A 22,203-nucleotide genomic window follows, 5' to 3' on the forward strand; every position below is an offset into this window, starting at 1 on the left:
GAGTGGGGGGAAGGGGGTGTGTGTGTGCCAGTTCTGCTGTTTCTGGGAAGTGACGAGGAAGAGAGGCCTTGGAGGAAATTGGAATTTGAGCTTCAGAAGGTTACTTGCAGTAATAATAGAATGTCCTAGAGGTGCCACGGAACTGACTGAATGGGTAAGAGGATTAGTGGCAGCAAGGCCATGAAACCCTAGTTGGGAACAGGGATGAAGGGCAAAACGTGGGAGCACTGAGGTGAGCGTCTCCCGCAGGCGCTCGCTCGCGGGGTTGTCTTGAGAAAGCTAAGGCTCTCTCTCTCTCAGCAGCCACTCTGACACCGTGGGCCTCCAGTGGTTGGCACCAGGCAAGTGCTGTCCCCGTGGAGAGGGCTCCGTTGTCCTTTAGTACTGACCTTTCTGCTCAAGGAGCCCAGTGTCCCTTTGCAGTCCCATCCTTTTTAGCTTGACTTGGACCTGCTCAGGATACTCCCCCTGTAGTCCCTTCCCAGTCCTGCAGCTCAACCCCTACCTTCCCCTGCATCTGTATTAGCTTCATCCTTGAGCATAACTTCCACGCTAGTTTTGGTAAAGATTTTGCTTTCATTAGCTAATTTCTAGAACCACTTTCACCTTAAGACAAAGCTGGTCATTTGCATCTGAACAAATATTTTATGTAGTCAGCATCATCCCAGGAATGTTTTAATTTAAGGTCTGTTTGTTTGTTAGAGACGAAGAGGCTGGGGTGGGACTGGCTGCGTTGTCAGCAGCAGAGCCGGGGAGAGAGCGCAGCGTTGCCTCCTAGTGGAGAAGGCGGCGGTAGAGTTCAGGGTCAGGGTGTCCACCTCTGCTCTTTCCAAGTTGCTCAGCATCTTCCCTCCAGGGCTGCGCTTTCTTCAGCCGCGCCGCCTCTAGGAGGGACAGCAGCTGTGGAGCCAGAGTCTCAGCACAGCGGGATCAGAGGCCAGCTCTTTGTGCCCTTTACACTTACTTAGGAGGTGGATTTCCTTAAAACCCCACAGAGCACTTTGGGGACTCCTTTTTGTTAGGCTGCCTTCTAGCAAATGAGAGAATGTGTGAAAAGAAGCACCCTGCAAACAGCTAAGCACTGTTGTCCTTGCCGTGGTTCGGCCCCCACACAGTCATCGCTCTTGAGCTGAACCACAGCAGGACGTCCTCAGGCTTCTTCACTCAAGCTACAGGGACACCAGCCACGTCACAGGCACCTGCTCTAAGCGCTCCTCCTCTCATCACAGGGCTGCCGGGATGACTGCCACCCTGCTCTGCAAACTGGGCCCATCTCACCCTCATTCCCCCTGGGCTCTAATGCTTTCTGGTAGCTGGGAGCCCAGCTTTTTCTTACCATGTTTATTATTACTCGGCTCTCTGCTCCTGCCTTGGCTCCCGCTGTCTCTAACAAACGTCTGTGCTGCATTAGGCACCTCCTGTCTGTCTTTGTGTACCTTTGCCATTTTGCCCTGAAGGCCGTGCATGCCCTCCACACACACCTGGCCAGCACTACCTGAGGCAGTTTTTTGGGGTTGGGGTAGAAGACTGAGCGCAAAGCTTTCACAAAGGACCTGTTATGACCACAGGAGTCGAGAGCCATCCAGAGGAACACCTGACTCGGTCAGCTGACGGTCACTAAGCAGAGAGCCTTTTGGCCCCCAAAGGTTTGGGACATGTTTCCCACTGCTGTGCCCCCACCCTCCCCTCTCAACTACTTCAGGAAGGTCTCTGAGCCACAGTTCATTGCAACTATCATTTATTAAAAAATATATGTCTCCTTGGAAGGAACACCGGTAAACCAACTAGTGTCATGCTTGCTTCGAATCTCTGCTTTTCTTCCCTGGGAGGAGTAGAGGGTTGAGCATCACTCAGACTACATCACTTAACATCAGAGAAATCAAAGCACTCCCAGCTCACCCCCTCCTCCCCAGAGTCATAATCGGACACCACTTTACCCCTCTTGCCTCCAATCCAGTGTACTGCGCGGGTAAAGCTGCTGCCCTTTCTTTACCCACATTCTGGGCCCCACACTTTACAGTTAGCCTCATCATGCTGGTAGGAGAACTGTTAACAGACTTCCTAAATCTGCCTGGTAGCGCTCAAAGCATCTTCCACATGTATGCTTTGCACCGGTTGTAACACAGTGGGCTAGGAAACAACAGGCTCAACCCTGGGGCCAAGCATGTCCACGCTCTTCTCCCCTGGGTCGTGCCTCCAGCGTGGAGCTGAGGGAGGCATGGTGGCTTCAAAGGAGCATGGTGGGGCGGGGCCCGGGCCACACCTGCCGCCTGCATTTCTGGTCAGAGAAAAACCCCCTTGACCACAAACACTGCCGTCTGACTCTGGGAAAAAGCAACAGGGTTTCACATCTCAACAGTAAGTGAATTGTAGCTCTACAGCTCAAATTGACAGCATTAAAGTCTACTTTCTTCTTGAAGAAACAGTAAGCTACCAGCTGTTGGTGAGGGATTGGGGTAGGTAGGGCATATGAAGCAGCTGCGAAAACAACCCAAATCAAACTTTTCATTATGCGGCTGGCCAAGCTCAGGGCCGTCCCACTGTCCCAGCGCAGAGCTGGAAGGCAAGTGACTCCCCGTCCCTGCCAGTGGGCCCCATGACAGGGCCTCGGCTGAGCCCAGCATGTCCCTGGCAGGTGAGTGAAGGGACACGTTACAGTAGGAGGCCCAGCTCCTGTCGGTTCTCACCTGCCCCCACTTCCCTTTCCGCTGACGGGATGGCCAAGCCCGGGTCGCCTAGTCTATCACAAGGCCCGGCTCCTCCAGAACATCTTGAGCCTTTAGAACACGGTCAAATTGGATTCTACACATTCGCTTAAATAGTAAAAGTAAAATTTGGAAGAATGAAAAGGCTGACACAGTAGCACAACATGGTTTTGGTTTAACAGCAGCTTAAAAATGAACAAAAAGGAAACCTCTCATGCAGACACATCAGGTGGCATAAAACAATTGGCAATTTAATACGTTGGGAGCACCGTTGGCCATTCTCTCGCTCCCCACACGCGGGCCTGACTGTGCCCCAAGGGCAGCGTCGGCTCTAGGGTCACAGCTCCAAGCCTCTGGCCCCCGGGCCAAAGCCCTTTCTCACCGTTCTCTGGCTGACCTGACCCCTCCTAAAGAAAAGCCCAGCTCTCAAGAGAATGACCAATGCGGGTGCCCTCGGTACAGCACTTACTACCACTTTCACTCCCTCCCCAACCAGTTGGGATATAAGATGCCATCTGATTGGAATATGAAAATTAAAGCATTTCTCTAATAACACAGTACCATTGATGAAGTCTCCATAGATTTTCTAGTCCAAATGCGTGTGAATATATATATATATTATATGAGAGTGTATAATATATATATATATAATAATTTCTATATATTTTATATAAATTACATATATATATCTATATATAAATAAGATACTTTCTGTCACCATGACCGCGCTGTCCCAAGCCGCGAGGCAGTGTACAGATCGTAGCAAAGCCTGGGAGCCTCTCCTCGCGGGGTGCGCGGGGCTCGCTTCATAAGCCGCGCAGCTGTCCAGTCTGTCTTTCCATCAGTCCTCCTCTCTTCTCTTCGCTTCTGCTTGGTTTTATGAAAACAATGACTCTGATGGATTTGCACCTGTGCTAGTGCTTGGGAAAGGTCCATGCAGGAATGGGCGCAGTCACATGACGAGTGAGATGGCATCATCCCAAAAAATAAACTAAAACAAAACAAAAATTTAAAAAAACAGAACAGGACTAGAAAACTCAATTTTTTGGACATATCTAAAAAAGGGGACAAGAACAGTAGTCATCTGTTCTCCCCATGGGGACAGGAATGAAGAGGGAGGAGGGAAGAGGGACTTGGTTTCTTCTGTTCACAATAGAATGGTTGGAGGGGAGGGATTCTTCAGAGTTTTTCAGGGGATGGGACCCAAATGTAGTGCCCAGACTGGTCCTCAATGATTTGTTTGATTTTGTTATAAATCTCTTCCAGTGAGTCACCCTGTACAATGGCTGAAGAGGAAAACAGAATTATTACTGTGGTCCACAGCAACCCCCTGCCCCAAACCCTGACAGTCTGGCCCATCCCAACCGCCCCACAGCTCAGCCCCGCTCATTCACTAGGCGGCCGTCTGGGAGCCCAGGTCGCTGGGGAAACTGGCGGGCACTGCAGGCCCGGGGCTTGATGTCAACTTGCTAAGACAGTGAGACTGAGCAGCAATTAGTAGGAAAACGTGTGCTTCAGAAATGTTTATTGAGCACCCATTAGACGCCAGACCTTGTAGATCACGCCCCTCTTGGCTGCCATGAGGCCGGCAGCTGGTAATTCTAACGCAGCCTTACCAGAAGATGTGGAAAATCCTGGTTATCCAGAGCAAGAGCTGAAAAAGCCACAACTTCTGGCAAGGTGCCGTGCTCCTGGGGCCGTCACATCTGCTCCATGTCAGAGGTCAACCCGACAAACAAGGACATGGATGCTAACAGAAAAGGGAGCTCCGAGACCCAAGGTATGCGAGGACAGTTATGAATCCTGTCCCCCGGTAACCTTGTAGCACCACCAGCTAGAGTTCTCTCAGCACCACCTTGCACACATATGTCCCTGTACTTCAAAAGGTAAGCAACATATTACACAGAAACCCTCCCAACCTTTTAGGAACTGACCCTTCTAAAGTAGGTGACCATATAAACACACACACTGACAGGCGACAGCCTGAACACCACGCCAGCTGTGCAATGGGGAGACTGTGAGGGAGGGAAACAAACTAAAACAGGGGGCCTACAGTCTAGGAGGGACAGGAAGACGAACAAAAACGGTCAAAGGCAGCGTTTGGTGATGGTGGTTGATACCAGAAACTGGCTAAACTCCTCTGGCTGGAGGGCACTTGAGTGCTTTGGCAATGCTTGAGCTCAAAAGCGCCCAGAAACTCTGTGCAAGGTGCCCGGGCCTCTTGGAAACACTCACAGAATAGGTGTCCAGCTGCTCCCATGTTACCCCAGCTGTGCAATGGGGAGACTTACCTGTGAAGTATTCTCCAAACTCCTGCTCCAGTTTCATGGCTTTGTCATAGATCTTATTTGCTTGTTCGTATGTCTGCCGTCGGTTCATTTCCCTGCCAAAGACACGGAAGGAAACAGTACCCAAAACTAGGTTCTGTGTCTTGATTAACACAAAGGATTGTTCCAGGCTCCCTGAAAAGCTGCTCAGCTGCCCTCTGAGAGCAGCAGCGGCCCAAGGCTCAACATTCCTCAAACCTTCCAGGTTTGAAAGCTCAACCAGGAATACACGCAAGTGCACTCGAATCCAAAGGAGCCCCCAGTGAACAGGGTGGGGCGCAGACATTCCACTGAGCACCCATTGGGTCTTACCCCTGCCCAACAAACCACTCGATTTTTCCTTTCCTTTCCGGGGCCCTCTCCTAGCCGAGAGTCTCAGCAAATACTTACATAAGCGCTTCAATGGACTTGGGCTTGATGAAAATGGCAATGGGGTAAAGTTGTGACTGCTGCAGCCTCTTGATAGCATTGCCAGAAACATCTAAGATGCAGTGCTTGCCCTGAAAAAGCAAAGACTGGCATCAGTCCACCCAGTCCCTGTCTACGCCCTGTGCTAACCCAAACATCCACCTGCGGGAAACATGGGGCCACCCAGAGAGGCCTGGAAGATTCTACTTCTGAGGTACCCAGGGCTCCACATTTTGCTCCTACTACCCAGACAAGGTCACATCTGAAGCTGCAGGTGGGTGACGCTCTGGGGTGAGTTGCGCAGAGGAGACAGATGCCTCCAACCTGGGTCTGGGAACACGCGGGGTGGGCGTGGCGCTGGTCAGCACTGCCACTGGGTAGGGCCATGTGCTGGAAGGATGAGGATCCACGCAGAACTTTGGCTGCAGCATTTCTGTGCTCCCTTTGAGGGTAATTTCGTAGGGCCACCGCCTCCGCCTCTCTCCTTACCCTCTCTGCAACTGCCCTCACTGACTGGATGCTGGTCCCATAGAGATTATCGTTGAATTGGCCTGCCTCGATGAACTTGTTGTCCTGAATATCCTTCTCCATCTGTTCTCGGGAGACCACAAAGTGGTAGTCTTGCCCATCCACTTCATTATCACGCCGAGGCCGGGTAGTATCTGCAGGAAGAGAGGAAACGCTCTGTGGTGCAAGGACAACGACCTGCCCCAAGCCCCGGAGAGCTGACTTGTTCCCCCCAACCACCGCTGGGCCCCAGGGCCACTCCAGTGCTTTTCAGATGAGTCGGGGGAAAGAGGCTGGGAAGAAGTTTGTCTTGCCTACATCTCTTCTAACAGCCAGGTTAGAAGCTGGGAGCTATCTGCTTTAGCTTCAACTGGACCAGAAAGGTGGGGTTTCCTGGGCCAAGGTCTGGCAGACAGAGGGTGCCAAACGTGGTACAGGAGCCAGCAAGCCTCACAAGCCAACCAGAGGGCCGCACCCACACCTCGTGGGCTGGGCACCCCCAAGCGCCCAATCGTTCCCAACCACCACCACTCAAACTCCTCTCCAAGGGAGTGAGCAGACCGGCCTGATGTCTTAATCCTCCCCACATCAGCTTTGGGGGAATGCGTTGCTGCCTAATCTCTTCCAGGGTGGGTTTTTTCTTTTTACATTTTTTAAAACTACTTTTTCAGCTGTGCCGGGTCTTACTTGTGGCATGCGGCATCTTCGTGGCGGCATGTGGGATCTACTTCCCTGACCAGGGATCGAACCTGGGCTCCCTGCATTGGGAGCATGGAGTCTTAGCCACTGGACCACCAGGGAACTCCCTCTTCCAGGGTGTTAGATGCACCCTGTTCCCAGAGAACCCTAGAACCTGGCCGCAGGCCCTTTCCATAAAACATCAGAGCAACAATTCCCAGGGCACCAACGCCTCCCTCCCAAAGATGCCCTGGGCTTTTACGTGGTACACAGGATCCAAATTTATGCGGGAACTCAGAAATCAGGTCATCGTTGACTCTGTCCTTCATTGGGCCCAGGATGATGACAGGCCTTGCATAGTGAACTGGAGAGCAAGCACAGAGACAGTCAGTGAGGCCCCTACCAGATGGCCTGTTGTCCCTCCCCGTATGCCTGGAGCACTGAGGCTCTGGAGCCACTGCTCAGACGGGAGAGCACATCTTCAGCCATTCTGCCTTTTAACTACAAAGACATCAAAGAGCCTTTAATTTGAGAATATCTAAGTCCAAGGCAAGTATGAAACCAGAAGCATCTCCCTCTCCAACAGATTCAGGAGAAATCTCTGCATGGGCACCAACAGCTGAGCAAGGGTTTTCAGAGCAGCCACGGAAGGGAGGGACCGAAGCCTCTCTTTTAGCAGTGGCCACATCCACTGAAATCGACCTCTGCCATCCTTGTCAATCTGTCCTATCCTTCGGAAAGCATCCCAGCAGCAAGCAAAGGTATAGTGAGGGACGCACACTGGGTGGCCTTCCCTGTTCTAACGCTAGGAAGAAGTAGATGAGAAGGAGGCATCCAGGGACTGGCTGCCCTCCTACTCCCCCACCTTCACCCCTCTGCCGCCACGGCCAACCACTGGGCCGGGCCCCATGACCACCAGACTGGCTCAAAGGCAAGGCTCTCAGAAGGGGGCTTACTTTCTTGCCGTGTCACTGGCTCATATGACAAAATAGCATCCTCTTGTCCTTCTGCAACAAAAAAGGGGGACACGTTAGCACTTTATCATCTGCCTCCCTGTGTCCTCATCTCCCTACAGCGTTCACTTCACCCCCACCTCTGCCAGAAAACAGCCTTGTCAGCTGGTGCTTGCTAACACCTGCCCTTGGGCCTATCTACTTCCCATTGGCAAGAAAGCACAGGAAGACCTTCACCGCCCCTGGGACAGGAGTCAGGAGTCCTCTCGTTCAGTGAAATATAGCTGAGCAAAGGGACATGACCCAGAAGCCATGAAGCCTCCACCAAAAGCCACCTCAATTTCTCAGAACTCTTCTTATAGGTAATATTCTACCGTGCTCAGTTGCCTTCTTGCTCTGGTGAGAATCACAGGAAAGCGTCAACTGGTCGAGACACACTGCCTGTGTCCCCTCATCTGCAGGCAAGGGAGTCAGGGCACTCATGCAGGTCCCCAAAGATGCAGCTAAACTTTGCCCCTTTTAAGGGTCTACCTATCTCCCCTTCACTGGAAGAAGCAACCAGAAAAGTGGCACAAGGCTGGGCTAAGGTCCTCAGTGCCCTTTAAGAGCAGTGCTGAGCACCGCTCTCCCCTCACGGTAGAGCTCCATCTATCCTAGCAGTGATGAGCTCTTCCTAAAACAGTCACCAAGAGACGTGGTACTGGGCGCTAGGAGGTCCCAAAGTGGCCGACGGCAGTGCCGGGGAAGGCAGCGATATCTGCATCAAGCCCCAGGATGCATTCTCAGGGCCTCCAGCCACAACTCCTGAGAGGCCAGTAGTCCCAAAGTTCATGCGGCTTGAATTGTGGCTTCTCTGGCCTGGTCACAGGATCTCTGAAGGAAAACTGGGCAGTCATCTGGTCATTTAGCCCAGCTAAAAGGTAAGGACACCAAGCCTTAACCCAGGGAGTACTAGTGACCTGGAAAGGCAATTCAGAACAATATCCCACAGGAGCCATTCTTCTTTTGGTCTCTGAGCAAATCTGTAAAACTGGCAGCACCTACAGCCCATAGTGGCTATGGCAGGGATTTGCTCACTGGCTGCTCAGCCTTCCCAGGGCCCGGGGAAGCTTTTAAGTCAGGTCCTGGCCAGAACTGCAGGGCTTATGCTCTCCCCTTTAATACACAGCCTAAATCCCATCCCATAAGGACAAAATGGCCACAGCATTTCCAGGATCTCCAAGTGTACATGGCTAAAAGAAGCAGTAGCCTCTGAACAGAAATGGCAGCCGTGCAACGCTGGAATGAGGATGGCTGGGACACATGGTAGAGCTACATGACATGGGGGAGAATGACACACACTTACTGGAACTGCTTTCGCTGTCACTGGTGTTGGATGTCACTCCCTCTGCAAGCCAACAAGAAAGAGACTCCGATTCAGAACACACCACTGAGAGGTCACACGCGGCAGAAAACTCAAATGCTCCAAGAGCCAGACGCTGAGCTGCCAACCAAGTCAGGCCACGGGAGGCCTGCCACATCAGGCTACCAGCTGGGAGGCACAGCTCCAATCCTGAGCCCCGGCCACCTCGCACTTGTCCCCAGGGCCCTCTGGGGCTGCCAAGGCCCTCCCTACAGACTACCAGCTTCCAGTCTTTGGCAGCGTCCTCTTCATCTGAATCAGAAGAACTGACTTGGATGGTTTCCAAATCCTATCCCAAAATGCACCTCCCAATGCTAGACAGGCAGTGACAGTAGCAAAGAGAAGCCCAGCGACCAGGCTGCTCTTGAGCTTCCTCCCCACATAGAACCCCTGAAGTACAGAATTGTGCACGACTAAGAGGCTAAGCACTGGGTTGGTTGAGCAATCAGCAGGGAATGACGTGTTGGCCAATGGGTGGAACCAAGAGCCCTCCTGCCGCTGCTACCTGGAAAGAGGGCTTGGCCCCAGCGGTGAAAGGGGATGCTCCTCCGTCCAGGAGAAGACAGACACGTCACAACACAGAGACAACAAATGAAGAACACTGGCAAGACAAGACGATCCTCCTGTCTCAGACTGTTGGGGCCTCCCCGCATCTGAGCGGGCCCAGCAGCCGCACTTGCAGGAGGCACAGAGCACAGTTTGGCCCAAAGAAAGCCCATCGCTCCCAAGACGACAGTCGAATGAAGATGGAACATGGAAACAACGAACTATGGAGTGAGACACTGCTCGTTTCAGCCAAGATGACACTATTCCAGACCGTGATATGCTGTGGCCCCCAGGAAGGACTGGCTAAGTCACCACCCATGCTAGTTCCTGAGCAACCCCCCGATGAAGCTCCTTTACCCTCATGCCTTTATTACTTATGGAAGCAGAGTATCCACTAACAGAACCTGCCCGGCACGGCCGCATGTGTGTGCACGTGCCTGTGTGCACAGCAGGGAGGCTAAGGCCCTGTCATCTAGGTCCCTTCCTTTTTCAAGTCTAGGATTATTTTCCAGAGGGGAGACGTTGGTCAGGGTTTTCCCAAGCTAAAGCACTAAATATATATAGTCCAGAAAATGCTGTCAAGGCTCCCACCTGCTCAGCCCCTTAGAGATTCTCTGTGGGGAGCCAGCCCACAGCCATCTGCTGAGGCCCCTGAACCTTCCGGGACATCCCAGATGTACGCTGGGTAAAGGGCTTCACGGTACTCTTACCCCCTGTTTACAGAGACTGAAACAGCTAAATCTTAAGTCCGATTCTTTAGTGCTGCGTCACTGGAAGAAGAATACAACAGGCGGGCACCCCTCACCTCAACAGTAGGTTAGAGATGAGCTGAGTGGTCACCTCTGGAGAAGCACTTCTTGCCCCCCCTCACTTATAAGGTGGGATGCCAAGACGGCTCCACACCATTTCAAGGTACAAAAGGAAAAAAAGAGACATGAATGATAGGCTTTTATTAGGGTACCAGGGATCCAGAGCAAAAGTGTGACATTCAGAGCCACTTCTAATTCCTCCCGCTGTGGTACCAGTTCTCACAAATTCTCTCACTGCCCTCCCCTCCGCCCTTTGCCCTCACCCATGTCCCCTGTACCCCAACCCCAGCAACTCCACTCATGCCAGAAATACAGTTAACAGTATGTAAGTTTGACTTACTCAGGTTCTTTGCTCCATAATAATCGTCACTTAACCCAGGGAAGTCCTAATTTCACAGACAGCAGGACAAAGTGGGAGGGAGGGAGGGAGGGAGGAAGGGAGGGAGGGAAGGAGGGAGGGAGGGAGGGAGGGAGGGAGGGAAGGAGGGAGGGAGGGAGGGAGGGAAGGAGGGAGGGAGGGAAGGAAGGAGGGAGGGAGGGAAGGAGGGAGGGAGGGAAAGAATTGGGGAGAAGACAGAAAATAGAGAAAAAAGACAAGGGGAAGGAAGAATACAGAGCCAGGTGAGCATCAGTGACAGAAGTATGAAATACTATGAAGACCTATAAATATAGCCAGGTTAAGAACTTTGCTACAGAAAGAACATCCCAGGCCATATATGATACCTGGACTTCATGCTGCCCAATTTGCTGCCAAAAGGCCCTGGAGCGGGTGACCTTTTTGAGGTGGTCTATATATAGCCTACAGGCCGACAGGACAGACAGGTGACTTACCAAGGCTCGGAGCACCTGCTTTGACTAAATGTGTAGTTACACAGCCACCTCTGCTTTGCCCCTGAAATCACCATTTCCCTCTGAGGGTGAATGAAAAGTCAAACATCTGTGTGTGGCAGACAGGCTGGCAGAATTATCATCATCCCAAGGAGCTTTCGTCCAATACTGACTCACTCTGTCCAAACCCTTCAGGGAAAGCTTCATGCAGTCTGAGGTGTGGGCTTCCAAGCTGACCTGAGTTCTGCAGACCACAGGGGATGAGCTCAGCTTCTGGAGAATAAGCACTAGGCAGTTTCAACTCTTATCCAGCAGCCAATCCCCTCCCCCGTTCAGCTGGGCCACCCAACAGCGAAGCCTCCCCAGGCTGGGCTCAGCACGGAAGTTCTGGAATTGTCTGGTGAACGAACTATGGTGACCTCACCTCAGGCCTCTGTCTCAGACCGTCTCCTACTGCACCTAGTGCTTCTTATTGAGCTACCCAGAACTGTGAGCCCTAACCTGCATCTGGATGAGGGCACCCCTGTAATCTACTAGCTGCCACCCCAGACACTGATGACCTATGTATCCCATGACCATGAAACATGCTGGCCTAGAAAAAGGACATTCCCTATCGGAACTAGTCAGTCTCCTGCTGTCCCAACAGCTCAGGACCCCGAGACCCCTCCCTGTGAGGCAGAAGAGGAGAGGTTTACAATTCACCATGAGCCATGCGAGAAATACTTTAGCAGCCTGACCTGGTATTTAAGGTTAGGGTGAGAGAAGTTAATTTCTGAGGCACATGGTAGAAAGAGAACATTTCTCAGGATGGCAAGTTCATTCAGCCCAGCTTTATGGTCTTTTCTATCAAACCAGCTTTGTGTTGCTCAATAAACCTTTATTTGGACGATGCTTAGTAAACCCCGTTCGGTGTCAATTCGTTTAAGCAAGAAGGATTTTATTTTGAAAGCTGGCTCTGTAACACTCTGGGAAGACAGTGAGTCTGTTAGAGCTGTGTGAACATCCCTATGCGTTACTCGCATATGCACGTGCATGTAATTCAAGAAGTAGGCCCAACTCCAGGTGTCCAGGGAAGAAAAGGCTCTTCTCTTGACATAGATGAGTGAAGATAAGGGAAAGAAAACACAAGAGGAAGAAGCCAGGAGAGCAACACCGAGTCCCTAGACTTGGTTTTCTTGAGAAACCGTTTTTCTGAACTTGACCCTGTAGCTGATAACCACTCATCACCACCACAGCAGAGCTCAGCCACGTACTCCCAATGCCAGTGCCAGCGACTTTCTGGTGGGCAAGCCCTGGAACCAGTTCTACCTCAGAGCCTCCAACATTCTTTCAGAGCGAGGAGCTGGACAAAAAAGACCCAACGTCTCCCTGTGCAGGCCAATTTCTACCCTGACTCTGCAAATAAGCAGGTACACACACACACACACACACACACACACACACACACGCACTCTCTCTCACACGCATGCACACATGGCGGACAGACGGGGGACCGACACACACGGACACATACACACCCACACCCATACCCACACACACTTTCCCAGTCTTCGGTGCAAATGAGGAAGAGAGGGCGGGGCTGTGGGTGGCCTGCTCTCTGTTCCCTGCTGCTACTTACGTTCCTGTACGCTGCTCTCCTGGGCCATGTTTTCTTTGCTCTTGTAAAATGGAAACTTTCGAGAGAGGCGGAAACTCTTTTTACGTTTCGTTTTGATCGACTGTGAAAGAACATGAACATGGAGGGGAAGGACAGAAGAAAAAAAAACAGAACAATGGATTTTAAAGCATGCAAGAAAAACTAAAATGGAGACAATGGTGAGCTAAACAAAAGACCATCTCTCACAAATGGAGTCTATGAGATTAAATGAAAGTTGATGTAAGAGGAAAATTATGTTTACAGGAAAATGTTGTAGGGATGTTAGAGGTTTCTACCTAATCCAGACTCACAGCACTCACTGGTACTTCCTAAAGGATAAAGGTCACTGTAGCCTCCTGGACACATGCCCTAAGGTGCCACTGATACACACAGAGTCATCTACTCCGTGTCTCTCTTCCCTCTACCGCTCCAGAAGTTCTTTGGCCTGTGAAGCTCACAGAAGAAAAGGGGTGAATGGACAGAGCCCTCATGCCTCGTTCGGTCTGAAGGGCGGTCGGAGCTCTGGGGCTGGCCTTGCTGGCTGGATGACAAGGCCAGGCTCTGTTCAGGGTCCCCACAGCTCCAAAAGGGTCTACAGCCAGGGAGACACCCACAAGTGGTTTCATGTGCCCCAAGAAAGTCAGCCTTCCAAACAGTCCAACTCCAACACATCTTCAAGAGCCAGTTACTCAGGGGGGAGGAGTATACACTGGCTGTAGAGGTTGGGTGCCCGCTCTCTCTGCTTTGTGAAAAGCAGTCAGTATTCTGATAGGACAGAGCCAGCGCCCTGAAAAAGAGATATTCTTTTGTGCTCGCCAGTTTTCTTATCCACCAGACAGACTTCAAGCTTCTTATGCCTCTTCACATATGGCTGACTTCCTTGGGGATCCCCACTTACCCTGTTAGACTCAATCATCCCCGTCCTGGCATGAAACTTCACGGTTTTCAATCGAGCCCTTTCTTTCTTTTCCACCCTGTTTTGGAGTCAGAAAGAAGTCCTGTTACTGCCAGTGCATGGTCTCAGCAGTGGGTTGCAGTGGGCACAGCAGCCATCTTTGACTCACTGAATCGTAACCATGTCCTGAGCACCAGCTCTCTACCAAAAAGGAGTAATAAAGCACATCCACTGCTCTCAAGCAACTTATAGTATAATAGGTAAAAAAGAAATCAATACCAGGAACAGGGTAAGGAAAACCTCTCTCATGATCATGACGACTCACCTCTTCTTACTGGGGATCACACCAATTTGCTCACTTTCTCCGTGGGGGGTCACCAGTCTCGCCTGCCACCACTCATCATCAGAGGCGTTAATGACATGTAGAATGTCACCATAGGAGAAGCTGAGGCCTTGGCTCGGCAGGCAGCTGTCCCGAGTCCGGTCATAATCAAACAAGGCCCTGGAAACAAACGGTGAAAGATGAAATGGTCATCTCCACCCTAAATAGGTGGAAGGATGGCAGAGGAAGGTCAACCCAAAGAGTCAGCACACACCCAGCAGCCTTACAGCAGACCAGAAGGAATTCTGTGGGAGACTGCATCCTTCTTTCAGTCTTGACAGTGTAAATATCCCATTCCCCCAACAAGGGGCGTAAGGGAAAACAATCTTTCACGAGTCCCATCTCCTCCCAGCTTCTGGACATGAAGTGTGAGTCCAAAGCAGAACACCCTCGCTAGTCTTCTCCCTCAGCCACGTCCTAGGGAAACAAGTTAGTTCTGCCAATGGGCTGTCTCAGTTTACAACAAATCTTTAAAAAGTAGTTGAAGATAGGACACAAAAATGTTAACTACAATCCCAAACAATGAATGGTAAATGCTGTAGAAATACAAAAGAGAAAAGGGCCGTGCATCCTGGGGCAGCGAAAGAAAAAGCTAAGGCTGATGTTGACCCTGCACAAGGATAAAGTTGAAGGGGCCCCTCTAAAGAAGTCTCCCAGTTCAGTCTCTCTCTCTCATATACGGGGAAACGGAGGCTCAAGGAGGAAGAATAATTTGACTGAGGTCACACACCAAACTAACTGGGACAGAAGCCAGGTCCTCCGATAAGACATGCAGAGTAAAGATTAAAGGGGAGGGTAGGAGAAGGTGGGGAGAGAGCTATTCCATCTAGGCTTGAGAAAAAGGAGGAGACCAGCTTGGTTGCAGCTGAGAGCCATGGAAAATGAGGCTGGAAATAAAGGTCTGGCGCCCATTTTGGAAGGTCTTGAATAGACCTGATCTAGTGACCCCTGAAGATTTGGGAGTAAGGAAGTGACACATCCAAAGAGACTTAGGAACATTAATCTGACCTCATATATGATGAGGTAGCAGGGAAAGGGGGTGGATTTGAAGGAACATTTAAACCAAAGCTGCAAGCTCAGTCCTTCAGGATAGACTGCTGACTTCGGCTGTGGTGAAGCTGGTACTTGACAGCAGAGCTCCCCTGCTCAGGGAACAGACACATCTACATGAAAGTGTCTACTTTTCTCATCCACTGGATCTCTCCTCATACGCAGTCACCACAAAATGGGTGATTTCAGTGAGAAGCTTGTATTTTTCTACTTGTAATCTAGGCTCTGTCTTCTTCATATTCTCTGTTAACACCTTTGCACATACAGCCCAGCAGATTTCCCAGAACTAGTTCCAAGACTTAGACTTCTACCTGCAATACAGTGGTCTGTGGCTCAGAGGGAAGCTGCAAAGTAAAACATACTATTTCCCCATGTGCAGGCCGGCCCAAATGAAATGCAGAAGGTCATAAAACTGTGGAGCGTGAAACACCCATCTACATCTTAAACTTCTTAAAATGGAATCCTTAAGAAGTCACTGTCAGAGTATCTGAAAATGAAAATACCCAAATTCTGACCAAAAACCCTTTATCTCCCTCAATTTACACACTCAAAGCAATAAGGAGAGAGGCTGAGGTCAGCAGATTAAGGAGGCCCTCCATCCCCAAGGTTCTTTCTGGGCTTTGTGTGATAGAATCAAATCTGAACACGTCTGCACCGCATTCGAAACTGAGTGTCCTAAAGCAAGGAAGCTATTCTGTCAGAGCTTCCTACGAACACGTGCATGGTGAAGACCTTATTGTCTTAAGTGACAATGAGAAACACTAAATGTCATTATGGGCTTCAAAGATTAAAACAAATATAGTAAGGAAAAGAACAGAGCTTGGATTCTGCACAAATTAGTTTGGGGAGGCAAGGAAGAAGATGTTGAAATGAGTTAGGAGAGATTAGGATGAGGCTGTAGAAGATTAGAAGGGAGAGTTTACTGGTTACAAGTTTAAAACATAAAAGGGACAATCCAATATATATTTTAGCACCTCAAAGAACCATATTGACCTTTGGCAACAGCAGTAAGAAGCTGGAGTACATACAGTAAAGTTGATGTAAACATTTTCTGGATGAGGAATCCAATTATTGGTAATTGATTAAACATCTGAGATTTAAATAAAACTAATAGGTCAGTTTACTTCCAAGATGAATTTTGGATACTTTACAATATTAAAACACATAACACGAGCTAAGTAAAAACAAAATAAGCACAGATCCAAGGCAACAAGAATGCCAGCAGTTCCCACTGCCTGTCAGGAATGGAACTGTTTGGTTTGTTTTTAAACCACAGGCATGTGTTCCTTTTACGACTTTCAAAAAATGTAACTCAATTTAAAAAGGAACTGCTTTCAAATATTTTAGCTGTTTCTTTTTCTTTTCTAACATATTTCTAAACAACTGCTTCTTCTTGCTTTGTGTTTTACATTTTAGACATTATGTATCGGTCTTCTATAGCACTCACCCATTCTTTTTCCCCTGCCCTCCCAATTTAGTTACATCACATTTTTTTGGTTAAACAATATTTAATTTTACATCATTATGTAGGTGGTGTTCATAGATGACTACCCCTCCTTTCCTATAAACTTTTCCTATTGTTGTTTTTTTTTAAACAAATTTGTTTATTTATTTTTGGCTGCGTTGGGTCTTCGTTGCTGCGCGTGGGCTTTCTCTAGTTGCCCCAAGAGGGGGGCTACTCTTTGTGCTGGTATGTGGGCTCCTCATTGTGGTGGCTTCTCTTGTTGCGGACCACGAGCTCTAGGCGTGTGGGCTTCAGTAGCTGTGGCACACGGGCTCAGCAGTTGTGGCTCACAGGCTCTAGAGCGCAGGCTCAGTAGCTGTGGCGCACAGGCTTAGTTGCGCCACAGTATGTGGGATCTTCCCAGACCAGAGCTTGAACCCGTGTCCCCTGCATTGGCAGGCGTATTCTTAACCACTGCACCACCAGGGAAGTCCTCTATTGTTTTTTTTCCTGGTGGAAATAAATGCCTGACTTTTCATTTGACTATATTTCTACATCCCTATTATTTTGTAACTCCCTTATTTAACACATAGAAGGCTATTTAGATTTACTATTTCTTTTTGTTACAGTTAAAATATTCGAAAGCAGTTACCTTTGTGTAGCAAGAAAGGGGGTGAATAGGCAAGGGATTAAATTTTTTGCATATGCTATTGTAATATTTGACATTTTAAACTATCCATATGCATTAATTTCATTAAAAATTAAATTAATATAAGCTCATTATAGAATATTTGAAAAATATAAAGCCTAAAAATAGAAAAATCACATTTAATGTAACTTAGAAGTAACTCTTCATACTGTTGTGGTACTGTATAATATTGCGTAATAAACACACAAATCAAAAAGTACATATTTCTCTAAGTTACAAACATGGTGTGTATACACAATTTTGCAACCTTACTTGTCACTTGAAATTGTATCATTAGTATTTCCCATATCATTGACTATTCTTCAAAACTAATATTTTAAATGATGATACAATAGTCTATTCTTAAGGATATTCATTAATTAAGCAAATATTTATCAGCATCTAATATGAACAGACACCACTGTTCTAGGCGCTTTTAAAAAAGAAAATAAAAAGGGCTGGGGGAGTCAATAAACCAGGCACCTGACTTGAGTCATTTACTTCAGTCCCTGGCAAAAAAAGGCAATTTCCCAATAAAATGTAGTACCTAAGTTTACCTACATTCTATCTGATGAATTTGTGAATGAGCAATAGTGAACAACAGAATGGACAATGCTTTTTTTAAACGATGATTTTGTTAAAAACATAGCAGCCTAAAACTTGAATTTGAAATTCTGAACTACAATATCATTCTCAGTTGAGAACGTAAAAGGTGAATTGACAAGAATTTCCTTTTCTATCAATCGGAACAGCAAATGAGAAGAGCTCTGTAGAACACTGAAACCTCAAGGGTCATTTCACCCCACTTCCTATCTAATAAAGGAAATTCCTTTGATATTCTCTAAATTTCTTTCCAGTGCAAACATTTAATGAGTCTGAGTCCTTCCTAGGTCTTCTCTACCAGGCTAAACATTCCTAATTCCTTCAACAGTCCTTCTTCCATTGTCATGATCTTGATTTGTTTTCCAAATCTCTTCCTGCTGAAATTCTGTCTGACTAAGAGCTTGAAAAGTACCTCATAGACAATGAAAACCAGTCCCAGAGATGCACAGGGCCTCATCTTAGAGTTGTACGATGGTTAACTCTCAGACCAGGGCTCTTAAATCTCAGAAAAATTTTGTGAAGTCTAAGTCACGGTCACATTTTTAAAAAAGAAAAAAAAATAAGCTAACTGTCCACTTGGCTATGTCTGGAAAATATCTTTCTTCCATTATTTACATACTCACTGAGTCTACTTTGGGGCACTGTGTTTGACAGAAGGGAGATACAGAAGCAACATGAGTCTTGGCCTTGTGGAGTATGCTATCTGACAGTGTGTCATAGCGAGAGGCACAAGCGCAGTACAAGCCAAGGCCTAAAAGCCTTCAGAGGGAGCATAGGTCACAGCGAGCTTGGGGAATCTATGGGGAGGTGTTAACTTTGAACTGGGCCTCCTTGATGACGGTTCAGATTTCAAAGACAGAGATGGGGAGAGGCCCTTCCGGCTAGAAGGAACAGCATGAGCAGAAGCTCGGAGGCAAGCAGCCCAGGGTGTGTACCGGGATCAGCAGCACCCACGTTTGGCCTCACCGCAGGGCACTCGGGAGAGCGGTTGGCCAGGGCCTGCCTGTGGACAGCCTGGAGTCCAGCTAAGGAGTCTGGCATTCATTTAGGAGGCCTTGTGTGACCGACTTCATTGCCTCACTTTTTTTTTTTTTTTTTTGCTTTTTTTTTTTTTTAAATCATTACCAGGCTGGTGACGCAGTGGTTAAGACTCCACGCTCCCAATGCAGGGGGCCCGGGTTCGATCCCTGGTCAGGGAACTAGATCCCACACGCATGCTGCAACTAAGAGTTCCCGTGCCACGACTAAGAAGCCCATGTGCCGCAACTAAGGAGCCCACGTGCTGCAACTAACACCTGGTGCAACCAAATAAATTAAAAAAAAATCATTACCAGGCTAAACTTTCACGTGGGAAGTAATCCAGTAAAAGAGAACAAGCCTGAGTAGTAAAGTCAAACCACCTTTCAAATGACATGTATTTCATGTAATAGGAAAAAGTATGCAAATTAGACCTTAATAAATTTTGAAAAAATATTGACTACCTACCAAAGATCTTTAAGAGGCATGCTAAACTGTGGCCTTCTAGCAATAACAGTCTCTCTTAGGAACAGCCTAGAAACCTAAGGAAGTGACAGGGATTGGCACCTTGTTACAAATGCCTCTAGTTAGGCTTGATAAGAGGATCAAAGAACACCTTTCTCCACAACATGAATATATCCTCCTGCCCGCCCCTTTTTATCCTTAGGGCAAGCACTAAGGAAAGTCAAGGCAGTAACATACCTCCCCTTTTAAATCAGACTGAACAACTGTCCTGGAGCCAAAATCCTACACATGCAGGGCCCAGATGACACAGCAACCAACGTTTTCAACCTCTGACTCAAACCAAGAGTGAGCAGAAAAAAAAAAGCAACACCTGTTTTCTCCGGACACCTAAAAAAAGACCATAATTAACTACTCCGTCACCTTGGTCCCATCTCATGTGTGTGAGCTTATTGACAAGATGGTGTGTTGGGAGACTAGAAGCCTCAGAAACTCCTTATCCTTCCTGGGTGTAAATATAAAGAATCTCATGGGGGCCTCCAAGTTAAGGACTGGTCAGGTCAGAAGGAAACACTACGTCGGGAAAGAACAAAGCTTATGGAAATATTACCATCCACAGCCTAAGATCACAGTGAGTGGTCTACATAAAAGATTATTGACTTCAACCCTGAATATGTTCTCCTTGGTTATGGCCATGTACCTCTGTGAAGCAAAGGAGAGCCAGATCTTGGGTTTTCCCACAACTTCTCAAACATCATGGCCAGGCCAGAAAATACTGATTTATCTTGAGAGCAGGGTAAAGAGCATGTCCCAGGTAAAATGTGGCACGTAAAAACAGAAAGTGGGCGATGAAGCCACCTTCTGGAGCCAAGTCACAGCAGCACGAAAAGCAGATGCTCACTTCCCAGGGTCTGCAGGTTGGAGTTCCCAAGCTAAGTTTCAGCGCAGCAGCTTTAAATGCCGCTGCCTGTCTTTCCTAAGGAGAAGGCGTTGTCAAAGGTCTTGAAAGATATGTTGTTTAAGTGGTGACCTTTCAAATAGTATCCCCTAAGAGCTGCCCACAGGGATGATGCACACGCTCCAGAGGACTTTGCCTAATCTTCCTTTCAGCTGCGACCTCACTGCCAAGTGGGAAAGCAGGAATATAATCAGCTCAAAGTAAACAGATTACCAGGCCCAAAGTCTCTGCAGTTCAGGTCCTAAATTTTAAAGTTTAGGGTCTGAAAGATTCAGAGAAATCATACGCATCTGGCCCAGACACCCTGGTGTCTTAGTGAACAGGAATGCAAAGAAAATGGCAAATACCGAGGAAACCGGTCAGGCAGGTTTCTCAAAGCAAAGTAAACAACAGCACTTCAGCACTACAGCCTCAAAGGCAAGTAGCTGCTTCCATGTACTCACCTAGTAGTGTGCCCACCTCTTTGCCTGTGGACCCAGCCATCTGTCTGGCCTGGGAGGCTCTGCCTGTCCCCTTGCGCCATCAGCAGCTCCTCTGAGGCCCAACCCAAGTCCCACCCTTCTCTGTGACCCTGCCCACTCCAAATTTCCTTCTTCCAAATTCATACTACGTATTTAGCAGCGATCTTTCTTTATATTTTCTGTTTATTGCTATTTAACTCTTGCAGTTTTCTAATCTTTCATATGATATCCCTTTGGGGAAAGCCCTTTGAGGACTGAGGCCACGTATGATGCTCGTGAATGGTGGATGAGACCAAGCTGGGGCAGGGAGCACAGAACACCCTCCCAGTTACTATCCTGCAGTGTTCTTCCACTGTATATCCCTCCCATACCAGTTGGGAGACATCGATTTCTTCCTTTGGTCAGTGTTATGGGCTGAATGTTTGGGTTCCCCCCTCCAAGTTCATTTGTTGAGGCCCTAACCCCCAATGTAATGGTAATTGGAGGTGGGGCCTTTGGAAGGCAATTAGGTTTAGGTTAGGTCATGAGGGAGGGGCCCTCATCCTAACATTAGTCCTTTATGAGAAGAGGAGGAGACAAAGAGACCTGTTTCTCCTCAGAACACACCCAGGAAAGGCCACATGAGGACACAGCAAGAAGGTGGTCATCTACAAGCCAGGAAGGGGGGAGGGGGCTCACCATAACCTGAATTTGCCAGCACCTAGAACTTGGACTTCCCAGCCTCCAGAACTGTGCGGAATAAATGTCTATTGCCCTATAGTATTTTGTTACAGCAGCCCAAGCTGCCTGAGACAGAAAGTACCAGATAAAGGGCACATATTACTTAAAAATTCAGCAGCCCCTCCCTTGCCTGGTCCATCTAAAGGATGCACAGAGAGCTGTAAATCGGCCCTTGACCTTAGTGCAAGAGTTAAAATTTCTCGCAGCTCCTGAAGAGCAACTCAAAAGTCCAAACTTGAGTACTCAGATAGACACAAGGTGGGTCATCACAGGAGGAGCAAGTGCAGCTGGTAGCAAGTCAGGAGTCCCTTGCACACCTTGAAGAAGGGAACATGGAGAACAGGGGAGGGCACTCTTCTCCTTAGTCTACCTCAGAGTCTCAGTCCTTAGAGAGCAATTATGAAGTTAGAGGGGCATTCACAGACCCACAGTGTGTGAATATTCAGGGTTCACAGCACCTGTTGGATCAGCTGAGGGGATTACAAGTCCAGGACTGGTGTCTGTATATGATCCAGCAACAGGCAGTTCCAGAACCACTGATACAGGAAACTATCCCATCCTCTGGTAGCCCTGAACACTACATAAATTGTGGTTGCTTTTTAAGATGCGGATTATCATCACTCCCAAACTCTGTCAGATAGTGAAGCCTGCCAATATTACCTCATTGGCATCTTAATCCACTACTGAAACTCACTAATGAGCAAGAGAAAGTTGGGCTCCCCCG

At 48.5% G+C, this 22,203-nt stretch overlaps 1 protein-coding gene across 12 annotated transcripts in view; it reads right to left on the reverse strand.

Annotated features, from left to right (window-relative positions):
- Positions 1-1,721: 1,721 nt before the first annotated feature.
- DLG3 (discs large MAGUK scaffold protein 3) overlaps positions 1,722-22,203 on the reverse strand; it is a 64,832-nt gene continuing 44,350 nt past the window's right edge. For 8 of the 12 annotated variants that reach the window (XM_089904418.1, XM_089904420.1, XM_089904419.1 and 5 more), the window contains 11 exons: positions 14,020-14,196; positions 13,698-13,773; positions 12,782-12,881; positions 8,924-8,965; positions 7,953-8,033; positions 7,582-7,632; positions 6,888-6,989; positions 5,930-6,102; positions 5,423-5,532; positions 4,997-5,088; positions 1,722-3,991 (listed from right to left, as the gene is read on the reverse strand). In XM_089904418.1, coding sequence (XP_089760544.1) covers positions 3,885-3,991; positions 4,997-5,088; positions 5,423-5,532; positions 5,930-6,102; positions 6,888-6,989; positions 7,582-7,632; positions 7,953-8,033; positions 8,924-8,965; positions 12,782-12,881; positions 13,698-13,773; positions 14,020-14,196 — 1,111 coding nt within the window. In that variant the 3' untranslated portion in view covers positions 1,722-3,884. The remainder of the gene's footprint in view (positions 3,992-4,996; positions 5,089-5,422; positions 5,533-5,929; positions 6,103-6,887; positions 6,990-7,581; positions 7,633-7,952; positions 8,034-8,923; positions 8,966-12,781; positions 12,882-13,697; positions 13,774-14,019; positions 14,197-22,203) is intronic. The other 4 variants (XM_089904421.1, XM_022561000.3, XM_022561005.2 and 1 more) reach the window with 2 other exon arrangements.

This window comes from Delphinapterus leucas, chromosome X (genome assembly GCF_059928025.1).
Source record: "Delphinapterus leucas isolate spDelLeu-1000000601 "Yukka" chromosome X, BTC_Dleu_Yukka2, whole genome shotgun sequence".
NCBI lineage: Eukaryota > Metazoa > Chordata > Mammalia > Artiodactyla > Monodontidae > Delphinapterus > Delphinapterus leucas.